The sequence below is a fragment of the Periplaneta americana genome, chromosome 6 (assembly GCF_040183065.1).
Source record: "Periplaneta americana isolate PAMFEO1 chromosome 6, P.americana_PAMFEO1_priV1, whole genome shotgun sequence".
Taxonomy (NCBI): Eukaryota; Metazoa; Arthropoda; class Insecta; order Blattodea; family Blattidae; genus Periplaneta; species Periplaneta americana.
The window spans coordinates 90,008,623-90,031,946 of record NC_091122.1 but is presented as its reverse complement, the minus strand read 5'-3'; the positions used below and the strand labels follow the sequence as shown (position 1 = coordinate 90,031,946).

Genomic DNA, 23,324 nt, shown 5'->3' with positions numbered 1-23,324 from the left:
TTCGCTCATTCGATTGCTGAATGCATCGAATCAATTTCCATATCCGTGTGGCCTCATTTAAGAAATTTATGTTCAATTATTTCAAGTTAAGTTGTCCTCACTAAGTGCAAAAGGAAACTTGGTATGAACCTGTAAGCATGAAAATACAGTTATCAAGTTGGGTAATTTTCCCAGTTCTATACCTAGTACTACTAATTACTGCAATGAATGAACAAATGAAATAATGTTACCTGTTACGATTTTGTCCGTCACAGGAATCCGAAAATAATGATATGTGTGTAATATCTGCTGGCAAATTCTCTAAATGCTTCTTCAAGGAGGTGTTAATTTTATCAGAACCACGTTTACCATATTTTTCAGGCCATAAGTAACAGCTTCCTTTTTTTAGTTTCTTGATCATAAATGATGAGATTATAAGTACAAAATTTTCTTGTGTAATACAGTGTTGAGACCTGAGAACAAGGAGTATAGAGCACAGATTGCAGGTCAAACGTGAAACTCTTGAAGTTACTGACATTCTTCGCTTTGTGTTTGTCATTCGCTTTTTATTTTCTTGCATCACATTTGTTATTAATGTGTCTTTGATATTCAATTCCAAAAGCGGCTTTTTCTTCTGGAGCTATGTAATTATATTTTTCACATATTCTGCAGAGAACCTTTTTTAGACTATGGAAGTTGAACTCTATGGTGAAAATTCTACGGTACACATTATCTTTTACGAGTATAAATCTTTCCTCTGCGCTCCATGTCTTATATAGCCGGTATATTTTTTTTGGATATTCATGGCGTCATTGAGGAATTGCTTTGTAGATGATTTTCGGCAATAGTGGCTCTCTACTCGAGGAAATAAGTTAATGTGCTCTCTAACACTATCAGCAGCTTTATCATTTGTTGTATTTGCAGGGATATGACAACCACGTCGATCATCTGTTACAAATGAAGGACCCCCAGCTTCCTTCTTCTTGGCAGTAATTACTGTTTTCTCCCCAATATTCCGGGTGTCCAAAAATTTTCTTGCATACCTACAATGAAAATAAATCACTTAAACATGGCGTTTATTAATTCTATAATAATTATACTCTACAAAAACAACAAAATTTTATGTATTCACTTTTAAGTTATTTAGTTTTGAACACCTATCAAAATATGCCTCATTTCTAATGAAAAACAAAAACTGAGTAGACTACAGTGGACTTTATGTTGTCAGCAAACAGCTGGATACATTACGAAGACTGATTGATTGATTGATTAATCATAATATCGTGATGTAGAAATAGTAATGAAAGAATATAACCTACCGTAACATTTAATCAGGGTTACATACTTTAATAAATAAAAATATGATTTGTTATTATAATATACTATTGTTGAATACTTACTTTGCATTTTTTGCACACAAATTCTCTGCATTTTTCTTCTGAACTAACTCCAAAATCAGCCTTGCACGTGAACACATTCTTCCACCAGACTACCGGCAAAACACCACATTATTAGTTGAAGTGACCTCTCGATATGAAGTTACGCGTTGGCGCGAGAATTCAAACAATAAAGAGCCAGAAGGACGTTTGTATGACATACGACCTTATGTCCACTAATATAGTATATTCAGTATTTCTGCCAGAACGTTGTATACGCAACATACGACCTTTTGGTTCTAGAACTTTTGAAAATAATAACATACACTTATATGGAATACACGTCTACGTTATTGGAGAGTGGTTTTCAACATACGACCTTTTGTCACAAGATAGTTCGTATGTGTTTGAAGTGAATGAGCACATAAACTCATTTTCAGTGAAAACTTGACATACGACCTTCTGGCAGTAAAGCGTCGATATGAAAGTGAAACGTTTTGAGGTTATGTAAGTAAATGTAGAGAATATCTTAATTTAGATCTTCATTTATATAATTGACTGAGTGACTGCTATATATAACTACAAAACTTAAGATAATAATATTGTTATTAAAAATCAAATATTTTTATACTTATTAACCCAGTGGGGTTGGGTCTTTTTCATATACTTAATGGCGGTGTAGTGTAGATACTGATATGTGTCATTATCTTCAGTATTGGCTCGAGAGAGCGCAAAAATTACAGTTCGTAAGGAAAGATAAAAAGGTATTACTTACTGATAAAATAAGAGGCCTAGAAAATGTTGTAGTCTCCAGATCATTTCAGCAAGATATCTTAGTAGGATAAAATGATTTTACGCTCTACATTTCAAGTTCTACATGCAGCAGCTATACGAAAATGCTATTGTTCGAAAGCTTAGCAAACCTGACATTTTTTTTAACTTTTGCCTACAATCCACAATGACCTGAAATACTGACGCTACTACTGCTATCGTCCTGACATTGATACTTGCGTTTTCGCGTTGAAACTCAAAAACTGAAGTTGGATAGGTTCAGAGGGAGTATGTTTCATTATCATGGAAGTAAATAACTATCAAAAAGACAAGTATTCTTCATTGAAAATAAATGTGAAAAATTTTTATTTGAACGTCTAACGAACTTAGTTTGCAGCAGCATTTGCTGCACAAGCCACTAGTATATATATATATATATATATATATATATATATATATATATATAATTTGAACTGGTAATGGAAATTTCGGGAAAACGGCTGAACGGATTTTAATAAATGATCCCTCATTTTGAAGCTTGGAACTCAAAGTTTTTCGGAAAAATAGTAGTTTTCAGTGAAATGTCAAGTTTTAAACATAATTTTCCTATTTTCCAAAATTCATCTGTCGTCAGTTTTGAGAACTAGCTAATAGCATTCACAGCCGACTTGATATTCCCTTCGCTTTTTGTAAAGGAGAAGCGAAGCGAGCATCAAGTCGGCCGTGTTGCATTTCAGAATAAAACAAAACACATACTACAGTCATCAACGAGCACAGAGTGCTCGTTGACAGTCACAGTCTAAAATATACAGTCGCGCAACTTCAACACTTTTTTTTGCCAACATTCACGACACTAGCGCTCAAGCGGCAGGCAAGGCACTGGTCATAGGGTTGATACAGCCAGCACGTGCTTTGAAGGTATGCGAGATGTTATAATAACGTTTTAATCATGCGTCGGAATAAAGGCAATGTGTGCAATGACGAAAATTGCAGTAACAACAAGTTTAAATTCCGAATTTGTCGTTCTTCAGATTCCCTAAAGACCAAGAGAAAATCATAATTCAGTCATAACCTATAATCCACGCTGTGGGTAGCCTACGTATTGTGTTCTATGAAACATTTATTAGTTATCAGTTACCTATTTGTATGTCAGGAAGGAGAGTTTAAAGAAAAACAAAGTAAATACCTGTTACAGTATATTATTGTTTTGCAGAGATCATGTGTAAATGTGTAACCATTCCGATTTTGGATAATGTATCTACAGTTTTTAATGCAAGTAATTCCATAATTTTTGTATCCGTGGTTTTTTTTCTTTATATTTTTCAAAAGTTGAATGTTATATTGCATTGAAGTAGGGATTATGGTGTTAATTTTTTCAAGAATTCATGGCGTATTATAATCCTTTTGCAAAATATTCACTTCTTGAATAAATCCATACTGTGTCGATAAATTTCTGATGTGTTGGTGTTGGGGTAGATTCATGTGGTAGACGTATTAAGTTCTCAAGAAATAAAAGAGCCTTTTTAAATTTAATATAAAAAGCAATCTTTTCTGTAATAATTTACATGACTGTTATTGGTGTTGATTTTACATTGCCAGTGATTATTTGAGCCGTTCAGAGCAGAAGTGGTATAAGTCAAAATTAGGTAATGAGGTTTAAAGTAAAAATTCTGTAAAATACAGCGAAAGTAGCAATTAATATATCCTTCGTGCTATTCACTGACTACTAATAGTTTAAATAAATTCAATATTAACTGCTACTTTGCGCTGTATTTTACAGAATGTTTACTTTAACCCTCATTACCCATTTTTGACTTACACCACTTCTGCACCACTAAAATTAGGCCTACATTTTCTGAGTTAATTGAAGTTACAATTTTTTCAACAAAGTTGTGTATCCATTTGTTCTCACCTACGTCATAATAACAGTAAGTGCATGTAAATTACGTATTATAAAGGTGGGGTGAGTTAAAATTAAGCTTATGTGTGAAAACTGGAAATGTAATGTAAAATGCGGTAAACTTTCCATAAAAATTTAAACCATAATATCAGTACTATTAGCGACTCAAAATAATAATAAAAAAATTGAAAAAATAATGAACTTCATAAATCAATGTCTGTCAAATTAAGGTTTAAATCTTCCCCTTTTTTATATTTAAGTTTACCTCAGTGGCCGATTTACCCCAATTTGCGGTATGGAAAATAGTTAATTTCTCAGGAAATAGGGAGAGGAGTTCCCCACGCGATGTACCCTACGAGATATGCTCAACAATTTTGACTCTTCTCACAGGAAATATAGAGTTCCAATGGTTTATAAATATATTTAGGAATGAATTGAATTAACCGTCCACGTACAAACAATTATATTATTTCAAACCATGATACGTGATCAGGGCCATGATTCAGTTACAAGGAGCAGAAAGAATTACGTTTATTCCCAGCTTCTGAAACTTGTAGTTTAACTGCGTGTGAAATTCTTCCAGGATTCTAAAGTAGAATTAGTAAGAACCATATACACTTATTGCATAGCATAAAAATATAAAATAAATTACGCAAAACCCGTTTTCTGATGTGTTATCATAATGTCGTGTGCACACTTTTAACTTGCCTGCCGCTAGAGGGCTACTGTCGCGCCAGCTGTCAAATGTTGGCATATTTTATACGTATGAGTTGCGTGACTGTATCTATTAGACTGTGCTACAGTAAACAATATTACACGAAGGCCATGATCTGCAAGAATGCTGACATATTTAGAGCTCAAATTAAATTGGTTATTAAAAACTTAACTTACTAAAAATAATTTACAGGTTCGATTCTGTGGTGTGTAATTTTCTGGGTAGAGCTGTGTATTGGACTGTGCTACAGTAAACAATATTACACGAAGGCCATGATCTGCAAGAATGCTGACATATTTAGAGCTCAAATTAAATTGGTTATTAAAAACTTAACTTACTAAAAATAATTTACAGGTTCGATTCTGTGGTGTGTAATTTTCTGGGTAGAGCTGTGTATTGGATATTAAAAACTACAAAACTTGAGGTGGTTTGATGACATTATTACCATTAGAAATGAAATATTATTGTAGTTAATGCCATGATGTGACTATTTTTCATTAATTGAAGCATCGGCTGGAACAACGTTGTAAGTTACAAAATTTTCATTCAGCGTGTTTCCGTGTAATAATGTTGTGTGTCATGTTACCTTGCTATACTCTTTGGCTTGCAACTGTCCATCAATGCAGTACGTGAAATTTGTCCACTCAAAAGTTTGCTACCTTATAAGAACAACGTTGTACATGTACACATTTTTGCAGCTCCTGTAAATTTTACCAAATGTAACTTATAACGTTGTTCCAGCCGACGCTTCAATTATACATATTAATGCTATAGTGATGATATGAAAGTGAAACGTTTTGGGGTTATATAGGCCTAAGTAGATGTAGAGAATAACTTAAATTAGATTTTGATTTCTATATTTTACTGAGTGGCGGCTATATAGTATATATAGTATATGTTACTGAAAGCTATAAAACTTACGTAAGATAATAATATTATTAAAAATCAAATATTTTTATAATTATTAATCAAGCGGGGTTGGGTCTTTTTCATATATTTAATGGCGGTTCTCTTCAGTACTGGCGAGAGAGAGAGAGAGAGAGAGAGAGAGAGAGAGAGAGAGAGAGAGAGAGAGAGAGAGTATCTTTCATTGTTATGAAAGCAAATAACTTTCCGAATGTCTGGTATTCTTCATTGAAAATAAATCTGAAAAAATGTTTATTTGAACGTCTAATGAACTTAGTTCGCAGCATTTGCTGCACAAGCCACTAGTTGTATATAATTTCAATAACGCGTCAAAATGGAAGTTATTGCAAGCGAGGTTATAAAGTTCCGACATAATTTCATGTAGAATTCCAACATTTTTCCTAGATGTCGGTAGATTTAAAATACATTCACAAACAAACCAAGACATCTTCTGTAATTAAAAAAAAAATAAGATGCCCATTTGAAGCCAATGATTCTGAAACTGTGTTCAGTTTGCGCAGAATTTTTCTTCGAAATCATTATTATTATTATTATTATTATTATTATTATTATTATTATTATTATTATTATTATTATTTACAAATGTCTTTTAGAGAACCCGGAGCTTCATTACCGCCTTCACATAAGCCCACCATCGGTCCCTATCTTGAGCAAGATTAATCCAGTCTCTACCATTATATCCCACCTCTCGCAAATCCATTTTTATATTATCCTCCCATCTATGTCTCGGCCTCCCCAAAGGTCTTTTTCTCTCCGGCCTTCCAACTAACACTCTATATGCATTTCTAGATTTCCCATACGTGCTACATGCCCTGCCCATCTCAAACGTCTTGATTTATTATTCCTAATTATGTGCGTTATACTTATTGTATTCCTTCTTAGCCCCAAATATTTTTCTAAGCACCTTATTCTCGAACACTCTTAAACTCTGTTCCTCTCTCAAAGTGAGAGTCCAAGTTTTACAACCATACAGAACAACCGGTTGTTTCCGATCTCTGATAACGAATTTGAATGACATCATGTGCGTCAGGAGTCACACGACTGCTGAATTGTAGAGCGAGGTGACAGACCAGTAGTGAGTCATCTCATAGTCAGAGTGCAGGCGACTAACAGCAGAAATTCCCACGAAAATCGAACCTTTTTGGGAGGGGTACATAACAACCCTTTCCGATGCCAAGTACAGTTAAGTGAAAATAAAAGAAGCCTGCAATAAACGAGGTTTCAATATTTCCAAGAAAGACATCTTTTGTGTACTTAATAAGATTGGTAAAGCTCGAATGGAATTAATTTGTATCATCTCGTAGGGTGCGGTAACTTGTGACGGAGGTGGACTTGCTTGTTTTTTCCACTCTGGAATTAATCTCATCCGAGCTTTGCCAGTCTTATTAGGTATACACAAGATGCCTTTCTTGGAAATAACGAAACCACGTTTTTTGCAGACTCCTATGATGTTCACGTAACTGTACTTGGCATCGGAAAGGGTTGTTATGTACCCCTCCCAAAAAGGCTCGACTTTCTTGGGCATTGCTACTGTGATACACCGTGCATTCTGATTATGAAATCACTCACTACTGGTCTGTCACCTCTCGCCGCATTTCAGCTGTCCATGTGATTCATATCGCACATTATGTCATTCAAATTCGTTATCAGACATCGGAAACAACCCTGTATAACTGTTTTATAAATTCTAATTTTCAGGTTTTTTTTGAGAGCAGACTGTATGACAGAACCTTCTCAACCGAATAATAACGGGAATTTCCTATATTTATTCTGTGTTTAATTTCCTCCCGAGTGTCATTTATATTTGTTACTGTTGCTCTAAGATATTTGAACTTTTCTACCTTTTCAAAGGATAAATTTTCTATTTTTATATTAATTTTACTCACCCAATGATCATTCATTAGTGGATTTGCATTTTAAGCTCGCTAAGAATTGGAATACCGGTACTACAATTTTTGTTATGAAGAAAAAAAATGTTAATCCAAAGTAGAGGAGGCAAGGCCTGTCCTGTGATCGTTCATGTGTCGTGGCTATATCACGAATGGGTAAGAAGGGGAAAGATAAGTAGTCTGAGATGAATTTTCGTGTCGGTAGATTGGTATAATATTAACCATCATGCAGGGCCGCCGACAGAATTTATGGGCACCTATGCAATACTGTACTCGGATCCCCGTTGAAGAAAGTAACAATTACAAGTTAGCCTACCAATTATTCTAACCATAATAATTTTTTGCAAAATAAATAAAAGATAACCCCATACACAGATACGAACCTAAAAAATACACTTTTATTACATTGAAAACTTTTAGAAAAACTTCACATTAACAGAATATATTATATTCATAATACATTATTCCCAAACATCTGTAATTATTTCTAACTTGCAGTCCAACATCAATAAACAACTCTCTTTGATTTCAGTGATGCAAAATCTTCAATTATATCAACAAAATTTAAAGACCTATAGCAAGATTGCTCTCCAGACTAAGGAAGCCAAGGTTACTCAGTCGTTCTTGACACATTATTTATCTGAATAAATTTTTTATTTCCTTCATTTTGCTGAAGAATCTTTCAGCATCAGCAATTATCACAGGAATTGTATAGAATATTCTAATGGCTATACAAATATTTGGAAATAAACGTCCAGCATTAATTTCCTCAGACTATTTAGGAGATTCATAGGTTTCAGTGGGGTTGGTCCTAAATTAATGGCACGAATTGATTTTAAATCAGCTCAGTTGGTAGAGCGCTGGTATGTTCAACCAGAGGTCCCGGGATCGATACCCGGCCCCGGAACAATTTTTCCCTTGAAATTATTCAAATATGCTTTACAGGGAGCTTTACCTGAAAGACTACTTTTGCATAATATATACGTCACTGCGTACGTTAACAGAAAACCACAATTCCAAGTCACACAGAGATTGTGTGCACTCGATGTGGGTCTCTGGCGTTTCGTCAGCCTACGCGAGTTGTGTGGATATAAAGGGAAAAGTTGAGACGGTGTCGGGTGGAGTTCCCGGGTAGCTCAGTTGGTAGAGCGCTGGTACGTTCAACCAGAGGTCCCAGGATCGATACCCGGTCCCGGAACAATTGTTCCCTTGAAATTATTCAAATCTGCTTTACAGGGAGCTTTACCTGAAAGACTAGATTTGCATGATTTTAAATATTTCGGCTCATCACTGATCTCTGTGTTAATGTCTTCATAATATTTTTCAAGCAGTCTACCATCCATATTAATATCTTCCAATTTTTTTCTGTCTCTCCTTGTGCTTCTTAGCTCCCGATTTATGCCTGTACTTGTCCATTGTGCAGTTAAACTATAACCGGTAACACTAATGAACAGAATTTACTAGACAAACGACAACGAAAAGACGAATGTTTCGACACGAAACATACAATGTAGGTACTGAAAAGGAAAAGTGATCCTGCGACTTCGGTTTTGGAGAGTCCAGTAGCATATTGTGGTGAGCCAGCGGGGGGTTGGTAGTTACAAAGGACAAGCCAATAAATAATTGAACGTGTTCAGTACAAGCGATGGGAACATAGTTCAGGCAAATGCCGGGGCCCTCAAGTGACATGTCGGTGAACGTTAATGCGGGAAACGGATATTCTACAGTATTATGTAAAAGTCAAATATTTACATATGAAGTGGTAATTTGTATTAATTCTACTATTGTTAAGTTAATATGTCAAATTTATGTGACAAAATGCTCTTACAAAATTTTATAGTACCCGTATGTATCTACGAATAAATTATTCATGTTAATAAAAAGTAATCAGACTCACTTAATCTGACGGGCCCTTATTGTTCACGGGGTCATATGCACTCGCCTCCCCTGCCCCCCCTTCTCGGCGGCCCTGCCATCATGAAACAAACTCTGATAACTCAGTATTTCTCCTCTCGTCTAGCACACATGTCATATCTCACCTGCTCATCTATATATTTACAATATTGAGATACAGGTTAGAGTCCCAGCGAGTGAGAGTAAAAAAAAAAATATTTTTTGACATGTTTCCTGCCATAATTAGGGGAGACTCGGCTAATTTCGTGCTTTTGGTGCAAAAATAGCGTTCTAATTTAAAAAAAATATATAGTGTTTTTATTGTATGTTCATTATTAGATTTCAGGAAGTTACATGTCAGCACTTTTACCTCAAATTTATACTTGTAATATTTACAAACAAGCAATACAAGTAAACAAAAAAATTTAGCATTATAGAAGGGTTGGTATAATTTACTGATGTTATAAAGGTATTTTCGTGATAGCCCTTAAATTCAAGATATTTAAGCATATTCAGTCAAATTTTAAATTCCTCAGTCAGATTCGTAAGTATAACTCAAACAATTAAAGTTATTTCGGTATTTTGAAAGGCCTTGACATGTTTCATGAAACCACTGATCGTAACTGACGCACTGAATCCATCTTTCACCATGCTTGCCGTCCACGAACTTTCCTGAGCAAGAACCGCACAAATCATCAGGCTTTTCTTTAAGCACAGACCTTCTTTTTTCGGTTTCTGAAGATGGTGCTGTTTCGTTGTCTGCCGCTTTTAACTTTCTTGAGAGGCTGGAAATGTCAATCTCATTGATTGCTGCTTTGGTCCCTTCTGGTTCTCGTCGAACTTGCCAAGAAAAAGACGAGGTTTCTCTATGGCAGTTTTCCTTTGTTTAAGACACAATCAATTACCTCTTTCATATCATTTATAGTGTATTTCTTTCCACATTTGATTATCGCCATCTGTAACATCCACGACTGCACAATATATCACAGATGCTATATATACACATACAATTAATATTTTATGTTTCATGCATTTCATATTTCTTCCATTAGACAGTGTTGTTATAGCATAGAAAAAATTTAAAGAGGAAAAAATGAGCATGTATAATGAGAAAAACGCTAATAAAATAACCTCCTAAAATAAGGCTTTGTTACATAATCAGTGCACTGATAAGCATACATTTTTCACCAAGAAGTATATATACAATGTCAGTACTTAGCATTGAAAAAATTTGGACCACAAAACACAGCAAAAAAAAAAAAAAACCCTTTTTTTTTTTTAACAAAGGAAAGTCTGATGGTGTATTTACTCACAAATTCAAAACTATAGATCTAGGGTTGCCAACCCTCCCGTATTCCCCGGGATCTCCCGTATTTGCACTTAAAATTTTTAAGTCTCCCAGCTCCTGTATTTTTCTTCTCTTCGAGAATTTTTCTCCCTTATTTTTTGCATATAACTGTAAAAATTGTTATTTTAAACATTTTATTTTGGCGTGAATGATAATTGTTTTTACGATGAGTTTAGTTGTTCAAGAAATGCATTAAAATATGCATCCTTTTTAGGAAGTAATACTTGCCAGAAATGGGTTTTAGTGCTCACCTGTTCAAAATCAAAACATAGTAAAGTTAGAAACAAATAAAAACCGGCTAGTTTTGTTCTAAGCACACCAAATAGTAATACTCATACAAAGAGGATGTTTTATCTCTTGAACAATAATTGGACAGATGTTCAAAACAGGAGCACGACACATCTAATCAAATCAGAGCTGCAAACTGCAACTATTACGTGAGACAAAATCTGTCTCAAAATACTCTTAATTTAAGCCCAGCTGACGTAATGTAGAATAGAGCTGTTTTTCAGTAATTGATCGAAATAATTTTCCAGTTTTCCTTAATCTCCCGTATTTTATTTAAAAAAAGTTGGCAATCCTATGTAGATCTCAAAACTCTTCAAGTTGTTTCCAAAAAACCGTTCACGTAACTACAAGAGTGCAATGAACAAAATCTATGTTATAGTACATCTGCCATTTATACCACACCATCAAAATTTTGTCGCTGGTATAATTTCGTGGTAAATTTGAAAAGAAATATCATGAAATTAGCCGAATTTGCCGTACATAACGTATCTGTTGATAATGATTATGCTGCAGATGTTGGTAAAGAGGAGACGACCTCCAGATATGGAGGGTAGCTGTGAATATATTGAATAAGCAGTCGTGGACAGCCGATAAGGGGTGGTCCTCCAGCTTAGGGGTTGGGCGAAGGGCTAACAACCCATCACCGTAAAAAACAGCTTGTTACGAATCCCTACAATAAGCCTCGGAATAATAATAATAATAATAATAATAATAATAATAATAATAATAATAATAATAATAGGAAAATATTTGGGGCTAAGAGGGATGAAGTTACAGGAGAATGGAGAAAGTTACACAACGCAGAGCTGCACGCATTGTATTCTTCACCTGACATAATTAGGAACATAAAATGCAGACGTTTGAGATGGGCAGGACATGTAGCACGTATGGGCGAATCAAGAAATGTATATAGAGTGTTAGTTGGGAGGCCGGAGGGAAAAATACCTTTGGGGAGCCGAGACGTAGGTGGGAAGATAATATTAAAATGGATTTGAGGGAGGTGGGATATGATGGTAAAGACTGGATTAATCTTGCTCAGGATAGGGACCAATGGCGGGCTTATGTGAGGGCGGCAATGAACCTCCGGGTTCCTTAAAAGCCAGTAAGTAAGTAAGTAATAATAATAATAATAATAATAATAATAATAATAATAATAATAATAATCTTAATAATGGATATATGAACCATCTTTACGTGGTGCACTTCACCTTAATGATAAAATGGTTTAGCCTTACCTCTTCGGCACATGATTCCGAAGAGGGAGTGAAAATACAACAATGTTCATATGAATGTAGGCCTACCTACTGCTAGAAAAAAAAAAGTATATTAGAAAATATTTTTATACAAGGATTTAGCGAGGAGTTATTGATTTATTGAACTACCGGTACCCGATTAGTATTAAAACAGATAAAAGAATAAGTTCGATTACTTTAAATTTTTATGGTATTTATTCTGGCTAGTTTATATGAAAATCCAATATTTTGCAATCAATATGTTAAGAAGCATCGACTGAAATAGACGATCTCTTTTCTATTTTTTTCCTCCTTCTCGTTGCATTTATATATTATTTCGATCATTTGTTCCTAATATTGTTTTCTCGTCACATCAGCAAACAGTAATTCATATTCGTATATTTTGGTCTTAATTTTGTAATATATTTTCAACTGGAATTCAGTGGATTTCTGAATAGATCCACTAATCAGGACATTCAACAGACTGATTACACTTTGAGGAAGACTAAATGTTTATAAACTTCTTCTCCTATCCTTTTCCTCTTCCTCTTCCTCCTCCTCCTCCTCCTCCTCATCATCATCATCATCATCGCCTTTCAGAGTTAGGCTCTGTTCCGGTTACAAACTAATGAGTTCTCCAGGTTTGTTTGGACTTTCTAGCGTTTCATTTTCCTTTCGGTTTATGAAGAATGTCTGAATGTCTTTGTACCATTTATATTTTTGTTCTTCGAATCTTTACTTAAGTTGAAAAGTTTAATTGCTTTCGCATAAATTCTGTTAGTTCAGTAGTGTGGGCCTAAATCTAGTAACGGAATGAAGATATCTCATCTTCGCCGCCTATTCAATTTCTCTTTTGTCATCTTTATTATGGCCTGTTACACAGCTGTAATTGAGCATAGGGATGTCCATTACCTTCTAAAACTGTAGCTGCATTTTCCTTCTTTTCCTGTTTTTAATTATTGTTTTCTAATGGTACAAAATTCTAGAAATCAGTTCTATACGTGAAAAAATTTAGGTGGCCCGTTTTTTTGCCTCTCAGTATAGTATTTACCTCTGATTGAGGTTCTGTCTGATATGTACGTCTGTTATCAGGCAGTACATCTCACTTAACGATATGTATCAGAGGAAGAACAATTTGGATGCACTTATGCAATATGGAACCAACCACCATTTTATGAATATCTGGATTTCTATTGCAAAATGTGTCTTAATGTCTATAGTTTCTTATACAAAATAGAACCAACTCCTATCTGTAACGTGCTGCCCTATAGAGAGATCTGAACCAACCACCAAAAACAGAATCCATAGTGCAGTGTTTTGCAATTTAGAACCAACTCCAAGCTGTCAGTTCCCATGTTTGTTTTGTGTAAATATGGGAGTTTGAATACAATTTTTTGCTAATAGGAGTGATATATTATATTATATTATGTTATATTATATTATATTATATTATATTATATTATATTATATTATATTATATTATATCATATTATTTGTAGAACCGAAGATGTTTAGGTGTCGAATATGTCACTGCATAAGAAAATCCAATGAATTTTTATTTTAGTAGGTTATTTTACGACGCTTTATTAACAGCTTAGGTTATTTGGCGTCTGAATGAGATGAAGGTGATTGTGCCGGTGAAATGAGCCCAGGATGCAATACCGAAAGTTATCCAGCATTTGCTCATATTGGGTTGAGGGAAAACCCCGGAAAAACCTCAACCAGGTAACTTGCCCCGAGTCCACACCTGTAGAGTAACGGTTAGCGCGTCTAGCCGCGAAACCAGGTGGCCCGGGTTCGATTCCCGGCCGGGGCAAGTTACTTGGTTGAGGTTTTTTCCGGGGTTTTCCCTCAACCCAATATGAGCAAATGCTGGGTAACTTTCGGTGTTGGACCTCGGACTCATTTCACCGGCATTATCACCTTCATCTCATTCAGACACTAAATAACCTCAGCTGTTGATAAAGCGTCGTAAAATAACCTACTAAAATAAAATAAAATAAAATAAAACTTGCCCCGATCGGGAATCGAACCTGGGCCACCTGGTTTCGTGGCCAGACGCGCTAGCCGTTACTCTACAGGTGTGGACAAGATGATGTTGATGGAATCAATGGTCCCCTTGACTTCACCTTGAAATGATAAGTCAATGTATGAACAAATGCTAATGAATATATATTTTTTAAATTTTATTTGTAATCCCACAATTAGTGTCTCGATGTTTAGTTTTCCAATAATAAAGTGTTAAACATGGATTTGAACTAGAATGTTGCCTCATCTCTCTCTCACTTGAATCACACAAGTAGGAACCAAGTGCCAATATCCATTTTTGCAGTAAGCAATATGGAACCAACTCCAATGTTGGCCTTCTACTCTGAGTGAGTCAGATACTGATACGAGCTACACCATTGATCTGAAAGAGCATTTCAGAATGTTAATAATGCAATCATTACTTTTGTAATAGTATTGATGTAGAATTTTATTTGTAACGATTTGCTAAAACAGCTGTAGCTCAAAAGCTGTATTTTGGATTTGGTTCCATATTGCATAAGTGCATCCAATTGTTTGTAGTCTATACATCTGATGTCTGATTAGTGTAATATGTTATGCAATGGAGGGGGAAAGAAATTGGCCGCCCTATCCCATCATCTCCTGGTTTAATTGCCTCATGAGTAAAGCCTTATTGGTATTAATTATGTATGTATGTATTTATTCACACTGCAAGTAGGAAAACACCCGATGGCAGTGGTAACTAAATTACACACAATAAAAATAATCATGATGAGCAGAAAATCACTGACCTGTGATTTTATCGCGGTAATCGAAAAATCACGATCACACCTGTGATTAAACAGCTCTTTAAACAGTAATCACAGTTCGAGGGCTAAACTGCTCACCAGTTGAGACAGTTCATGTTCTTTTCTCACTGCGTGCGCTGCGCTGCTGTGTTTATGCTACCTAGTGACAGAACTGGGAACAACTACGCCCGCGTACTGTGAGCGCCCGATTTTAACAATACATTCAGTGTTGCCAAGTAGATTTGAGGCTGATCCTGGCAGATTTCAAGCCAGAAAATATACTATTGTCAGCCGACAGCCGAAAATCTGGCAGGAGTTTACATTGCTTAATTGATTCCATTATTTTAAGCAATGACGTTATTAATTGGCTACACTATTCAACTAGTAAAATTACAATAATAACAAAATTTTACCAAATATTACAATGTGTATTGTTTATATTGTATATACCACTGCCACCGGGTGCTTGCCCACTTGCAGTGTAAATAAATACATACATACATACATACATACATACATACATACATACATACATACATACATACAATGATTAAAAAATAACAATGTTTCATTCATCTTCTGAGTGATGTTGAATTATGTTGAAATTGTTAATTTTCCGTTTTTTCCTGTGTAATATTTCACTTCAGGGACACTGGTAAGATCAAATGGACAATCATTATAGATGATAAATGTGCGGTTAGTTTATAGCATTAGATTAAATGAATGAATGAATGGAGTAAATAAATAAAAATATATATTATAAATAAATAAATAAATAAATAAATAAATAAATAAATAAATAAATAAATAAATAAATAAATAAATAAATAAATAAATACTGACTTTCAAACATTTAATTTGTTTTAAAATGATGAAACGAATATATTTACATTTTAGAATTAAACTGTGCTTACACTTGAATTCTGTGAAGTACAAACACATAACCTCAACATTTTCTCGCCCTCTCTTACCATGTGCGAAATATCTAGACAGCATTGAAACATCGCAGTGAGACACTCCGATGAGCGGGGAAGAATGAACTGTTCAGTGTTTACCTCGAACAAGTTCGCAGTTCAATCACTGTTTCACTGTCTAAGATCACCGTGATCATAAACGAGCAATCACAGGTCGAACAGCGATCACAGAAGAGAAGTTTATCTCATCACTACTCATCTCCATTAACCGGTGGCACACACGTAGTGTGTACGGTATAGACCTATTGTATTTGGAATATAGCAATTGAGGGAGTCAGTGCAACAGTGGTCTAACCCTCCTCAATGCGAAAAATTAAATATTGAGCCTTCTGTTGATTTTGACGTGAACAGTGGAACAGACCAATCCACTATTATATAGCTTGTTAGGAAGCATGCTTCCTAACAAGCTATATAATAACTTGCTTTTTCTACATTAAAAAAGTGGCTTAGACCACTGTTGCGTTGACCCCCTCAATTGAACCCACTATAAAGCTGAATTAGTGGCGTAGTTTGCCTGCATAGATGAAATGTGGCATGTATATAATAGAATTTCACCACAAAGCATATACAGTAGAAAAACTTTCTATGCAAGCATTTGATTTACAGCGTTGGATGATACAATGCTAGCAATATTATGTGACCCTCTCGAACTACCGACGCAATTATTCTCGACTTCTATTTTCTTGAAAATAATAAGATAATTATAGATCACAAAAAAAGCACATCATGTAACTGTATAGCTTGTAGAACTGAAAAATAACACCCCTCAGAAACATAGTTAACGTGCCTCTAAAACAAGTGTAAACGTGTGATAATGAGTTATATTTAATATAAAAAAAAAAGATACCAGAGATGTTCAGAAAACGAAATAAGATAATTTTAACACCTCCTTGCCTAAGACGTAGTCTATGAATGAATGATGTTTTAACAACTTGTAGCCTATTTAATGATTCTTACACAAATAATTTGTTTGTTGAAATACCGACCATGTGTTGTCTTCGTTACCTGCTAGCGCGTCTGCTGTTATAGAAATTTCCGCTTAGCGGTGTAGCGCAGTTTTGCTCACTTTGTTACTATAATTTAGGCTAATAATTATTTGTTTATTTATAGACCATTGTATTAATATGTATTCCTTCTCCCTATATAGACCTGACTCGTTGATTTAGTTTATAAACTTTTTCACAGCAATGGCGCAAGGAAGCATTGGGTTCCGTAAGCAGTCCGTCCGTGCGCCTGCTGAACCTGGCAGAGCGGGAGCAACTCAGCGACGACGAGTTGGTGGAATGGCACAGTGCCGACGCAATAGCTACGGCGGTCACTCTCGATCCCAGTCTGGTGGGTCAAGCATCACCCTGCTACCACGCTATGCCCGAAGTGCAGGGAGTTAGGGCCAGGGGATCCCTCTTCGTGGATTATTCCAACTCTCTCAAAGACGCTCCTTGTAATGTGGTCATCATCGAGAAGATCGACGTACAGCGCTATAAAAGGATGCTTCTAACATATCTCTCGTAGTGATACACACAGGACTGAACAATATGGACAAAATGTTTAATTTCAATATTGTAGTACTTACGAAACCATGCCACGGTTTACAATAAAAAATTACAGACAATAACGGAGATTTCATCTCATGATTAAGCTGGATATAATGTATTTTATCCTAGTCAATTCAAGAGCAAAGAAATGACTAAAAGAAAGCCAATGTACGTCACCTTGAAAAACAAAATGAATATAAAAGCCTTGAAACTTAATTGTACCTTTAATGACACTATTCAGATTAACCATTTATTTTTAGTAGGCGCATCTCAGAGACGACAAGACCTCCAAGCATGAAGTCTGATGTTACAATCTAACCATAGGAAATACAGTATAAGACAGGGATGTCAGAAATTAGACACTGAAAGTGCAGTGTATGTGCGCGGAACGCCGGTCTGTGCAGTTCACGTGTTGCTCTTACCAGTTCTTAGCGGGAGGAATGTACAAGAATCTATTCTGCACTTCTAGTGTTCAATTAAACTGACATTTGGACATTATAAACACACTTAGAAGGAAAAACACAATTATTGTCAGTGTTTATATTTGATAATAATTGTAACACAAGAAACAATAGACTTACTCAGTTACAATTCACAAAGCAGTCGTTTGTAAAGAATAATTTATTTACATGATTTGTAGGCCTATACAGTATTTGAAGAAAATATAAATATTGCAGTAATTTCGAAACAACAAAAAACGAACACTGTATTTCATTTTACGTAGTAAATAGTGATTATTTCAAAGTAAAACTCTTTCATTGTTTCTCAAGCATTATTGGGACCATTGGAGCACAAATGTTAAAGAAAATATTTTACTCCCAATTACATGCAATAGGACATTGTGAGGCTTTTACAATGGAATCATTTTCTTGTTGTATATTAATATAAATTCACATTATTATTAATAAATTGGATAAATTAAGCTTGAATTTAAATTTATATATAGTTTATTTGGAAAACGTTGAGAGCAAGTACTGTATCAGCAAGTTGGGAGCGTTACTGAATTGAGTTAAAAGAGTAGTTCACAAGCTGTGGAGCGAGGACATTTTCTTTATGTCAGGTTTAAAGATTTATTAACGTAAGTATATTAAGATAATATAGTAACGTGAGATGGGAAATTCGCCATTATGTATTATTTTTCCGGAAAATTTTTCCGCTTACACATAGTGCTTTCTTCCTTCCCTTACAACCTCAAGACCCTCACATACTGTATATTCTCCACTCAATATTTTCATCACTTATCAGCTTATCAAATAAAGTTGTAAGTCGTCTAACCATTGATGGCTGTGTTAGTACAGACTCCAAAACAACATCATTGTCATGTTTGTCTTGCCGTGAGAGTACTAATTAAGAAATAAGAGCTGGCGAATATCATATTTTGAGAACTTTACTAATCTGATTTAAATTCTCACATCACTATTAGGTCCACATGATATGATGAAAGCCTTTCATTTTAAAATAATTACTGTTGGCTGAGGAAAACATCATAACAGTTATGTTATATGATTCGTGATTTCTCTTTTTCGTTATATCTGTGGACTCCTCACTTTATTTTTCATAACGCATTCACAATCACAGCTCAATGAGCACACCCGTACTGATCTGTGTTACTGAAACCTGTCGTGTTCCCCTCCAAGCCGATTCACTCCCTCCAGGTAGGGGAATAGGAACTGCACATCGCACAGAGACAAGTGCACAATGTGCAAGGTTTTGACATGTCTGGTATAAGAGCAGGCATGTGACACGGACTGTTGTCTATCAGATTGCACTTTGCGAGCAACTGTGGTTTGCGGCATGTAAGAGAATTCGTCAGTCGTGGGTGTAATACCGTAGTTTACTACAGTAATGAAAAAAGTTAATACTAGACTATACTAGGATAATTTATTTAAAAAAAATCATGTTAAATCATATTTCTTTTGAGATATAACTTATTTGACAATAATTCTTAATAAAAATTATTTCACATTATAACACAAATAATTTTATTGTGATTGACACTACCCATTTATGAATAAATGCGCAGAAGGCTGCATCCTGACACCTTTTCAAAATTTTTATTTATTGAAGAATTTTTCAAAATAAACCAAAATAATTCAAATCCCTTTTATTTTTACACACACATACATCTGGCTTTGTCCTTATTCGTGATAGTTTCAATCTTCTAAATTTCTGTGATGTTCTCTAGAAATAATTCTTCCAATGTCAGTATTGTTGGAAAAAATCCACGTAATAGACTCTATGTGAGAATCTGTCAAACGTGGTCTTCGAGTAGTTCTGTTGATTAATTTGTGAAAAAAACTGTTCGCATCTGTAGACCAAGTGCTCCCAAATATTGGCATTACTTCTTCTGCAAACTTACGAGGGAAATGGAATTTAAACAAATAAATAATAACTATAGTAAAATTTTAAAATTTTTAATAATACAGCGTTATAACCTGAATGTGCGCATGCAAGAAGGTGACTTCTCGAAAAGGACAAGTTGACAGGAGAAGGTTAAAACTGATTTTTATTTGTACTTAATGAAAATAAAATTCATTGCTTATAATACCTCAGAAAGGCAGGCATTACCATTGTCTATTGATATGTTGTAATAAAGAAAATGTGCAATAAAACATGTAACTACAAATCAGTTTTAAACTTCTCCTGAAAACTTGCCCTTTTGGACAAGTCACCTTCTTGCATGCGCACATTCACTTCTAGTTAGCTTTGCAATATTTTAGTTAAATTTTTGACTAATTAAAGTTTCAAATGTTTTTTTTTTTATAATCATCAATCATTTTCATCCTTTCATTTTCCGCTACGTTCTTTTATTCATGGGAAATATGTACAACGTAATGTCGCTGTACATTAAATTTCATACAGACCTGTTTTTTTTTCATATTGTACATTAACTTATGTCGCTCCATCGTGATTGCGGCTTGAAAGCTTAAATAACCAATCTTCATGTTAATCAATGGTGTGCGGTACAATTTTATGTGTGGGAAGGAATAATACAAATAATGTTTATATGTATAGTACAAATTGATAGCAGCCAACTCACATAAATAATATTTGAAGACCAAAGCAATTCTCCTCTCTTTAGAGCAAAATCATCAATTATCTGGCCATAGAAGTCATTACTGCGAATGATTTTCAGTAATTTCTTCTCTATAGAGAGTAATGATAATCTGGATGGTCTATCTTCCGCTTGTAAATTTCTGATGTAGGTTTTTATTTTTTTTTAGTTCAGAAAAAAGATGTTCAACCGAAGCACTACTTGCAGGAATTGCAACAATCCGTTCGCATAATTTTGTAAGTTGAAATAGCGCACTGTTAATCTGCATTACTTTTGAAGTAACACAAAAGTTCAGTCGCATTTTTATTTTCAAGTCTTTATTGCAATAACACACACTCAACTCACTTCTTAAACAAGGAAAATCGAAGTGTTCATCATAAACTGATTTCCATGATGAAAAAGAAATTTCAGGGAACTCTTTGTCACGATTCGGTTTTATTAATTCAAGAAATTTTAACTTCTCTAGATTCTGAAACCTCACATCAATTTGATTGACATTGTTCAGAATTTCAAAATATACTTTTCTGAAGCAACTGTTTCTCTTCGTTTTTCTCAAAATCATCAAAGAGGGCTCATTATACAGGGTGATTCACGAGGATTTACCGTTCCTTACGGAGCTTATTACCGAAGACATTCTGAACAAAAAATGACACATAAAAATTTGTCCTAATCTCAATATTTTGAGAATTACACTAATTTGAAGTTGTTTGTAAAACACCATTACTCTTGAGTTTTAAGGGTAAAAGAATATTACAGATAAAGAATGAACTATTCAGGAGTATCATTTATTTAATTAGCTAATATTCTGAAGCTAGAAATGTGTTGTGAATTCCATAGTTGCTTCGTACACAATTTTTTTCGATTTTTAACTACAAAATTACATTTTCTTACGCATTTATCACAATTGTTACAAATCACGCCACTCTTATAAATTCTTTAAGACTGTACATTAGGATTTATAATTAATCTGTAATGGATCAAGTTCTAAAGTCGTATGATTTGTAACAATTTTTGTGATAAATATGTAAGAATGATGCAATTTTTAGCTAAAAATTGAAAAAAAAAAATCTGTACAAAGATATTAACAGCACATTTTTAGCTTCAGAACACCAGCCAATTAAAGAAATTATACTTCTGAATAGTTCATTCTCTATTTGTAATACTGTATTTTTTTACCCTTAAAACTAAAAAAAAAAAAGTATTTTACTAACAACTTCAAATTAGTGTAACTATGAAAATGACACATGTTTATATGACATATTTTGCTCAGAATTTCTTCGGAAATAAGCTCCGTAAGGGACGGTAAATCCTCGTGAATCAACCTGTATAGACCAAGCAGTGAAAAAGAGGTTTCCAAAAGTCGCACCAACAATATGGAACTACAATAGTCACCTTGTAGAGACTGTGTGAGCCACCGGCATGGCTCAGTCGGTTAAGGCGCTTGCCTGCCGATCTGAAGTTGCGTCCGGGCGCGGGTTCGATCCCCGCTTGGGCTGATTACCTGGTTGGGTTTTTTTCCGAGGTTTTCCCCAACCCAATGTGAATGCAAGGTAATCTATGGCGAATCCTCGGCCTCATCTCGCCAAATATCATCTCGCTATCACCAATCTCATCGACGCTAAATAACCTAGTAGTTGATACAGCGTCATTAAATAACCAACTAAAAAAAAAAGAGAGACTGTGTGTGAGTATAAATCTGAATAATTAATCAATGTTTGAAAATATAATTGAAAATACAAATGACTGGGATAACGAAGTTTTAAACCTCTACGGCAGTTGTGTAATCAATTACGCCATCTTTAAAAGGCTGCGTTCATTAAATTTAAACTGCATGCAAAATTTTAAAATCATTTTCCCGTACTTTTTTGTTTTTGGCCACTTCTCTGCATTGACATTGCTAAGGATTTCATAAATTTTATGCTAGGAAGTTGACATGTATAGTGCATGTTCTTTAAGGTATAATTAACAAAGTTATGTTGGCATTAAAAAAAAGAAAATAATTGTTGAATAAAAAATAAATCTGTGCTCGCTCTATAAATTTTATAAGAAATAATTTGAAAATACAGAAATAATGTTTTAAAATTTAAATAACTCTTAAACTGCTGAACCAATAAACATGAAACTTAAACACGTGATTACTGATTTCAATAGGAGTGTGTGTACAAAAAATCAAGTCTATAGCTTAAAAAATATGAATAATAGAAATTTCACCTATCGCGTCCCTTAGCAACTCTTAAACTACTGGACATATAATCAAGAAACTTAAACACAACATTACTTATATCAATAGGAGTATGTGTACAGAAATCAAGTCTGTGGCTTAAAAAATATGTAAAATACAAATTTCACCCATCGCCTTCTTTAATACTCTCCAGAAGACATCGGAAAATGGCAATGATCTCGGCTTTAAAAAGAGAGTGATGACGTCATAATTCCTAGCCCTTTGCTATCATAAAGTATTGAATATAAGGAGAAAGAATTAAAATAAGGGAAAGAAAGGAAGACGAGATAGGAGAAAGAAGAGAAGGAAAAAAGGAGGAAAAGACGGAAACATGAAAGAAGCTGTGAGGAAAAAAGAAATGACAAGATGAGGGGGGAAAAGAGAGTAAAACAATTGAAAATAAGAGAAAAGAGAGTAAGCGAAGTA

At 34.5% G+C, this 23,324-nt stretch overlaps 2 protein-coding genes across 11 annotated transcripts in view; one reads left to right on the top strand and one right to left on the bottom strand.

Annotated features, from left to right (window-relative positions):
* The window catches only part of LOC138701482 (nucleoside hydrolase-like), a 59,493-nt gene extending 41,655 nt beyond the window's left edge, over window positions 1-17,838 (top strand). For both annotated transcript variants that reach the window (XM_069828394.1, XM_069828393.1), the window contains one exon: window positions 17,273-17,838. In XM_069828394.1, coding sequence (XP_069684495.1) covers window positions 17,273-17,475 — 203 coding nt within the window. In that variant the 3' untranslated portion in view covers window positions 17,476-17,838. The remainder of the gene's footprint in view (window positions 1-17,272) is intronic.
* Window positions 1-23,324, bottom strand: part of LOC138701479 (uncharacterized) — a 316,721-nt gene that overhangs the window by 154,100 nt on the left and 139,297 nt on the right. The window lies entirely within an intron of this gene.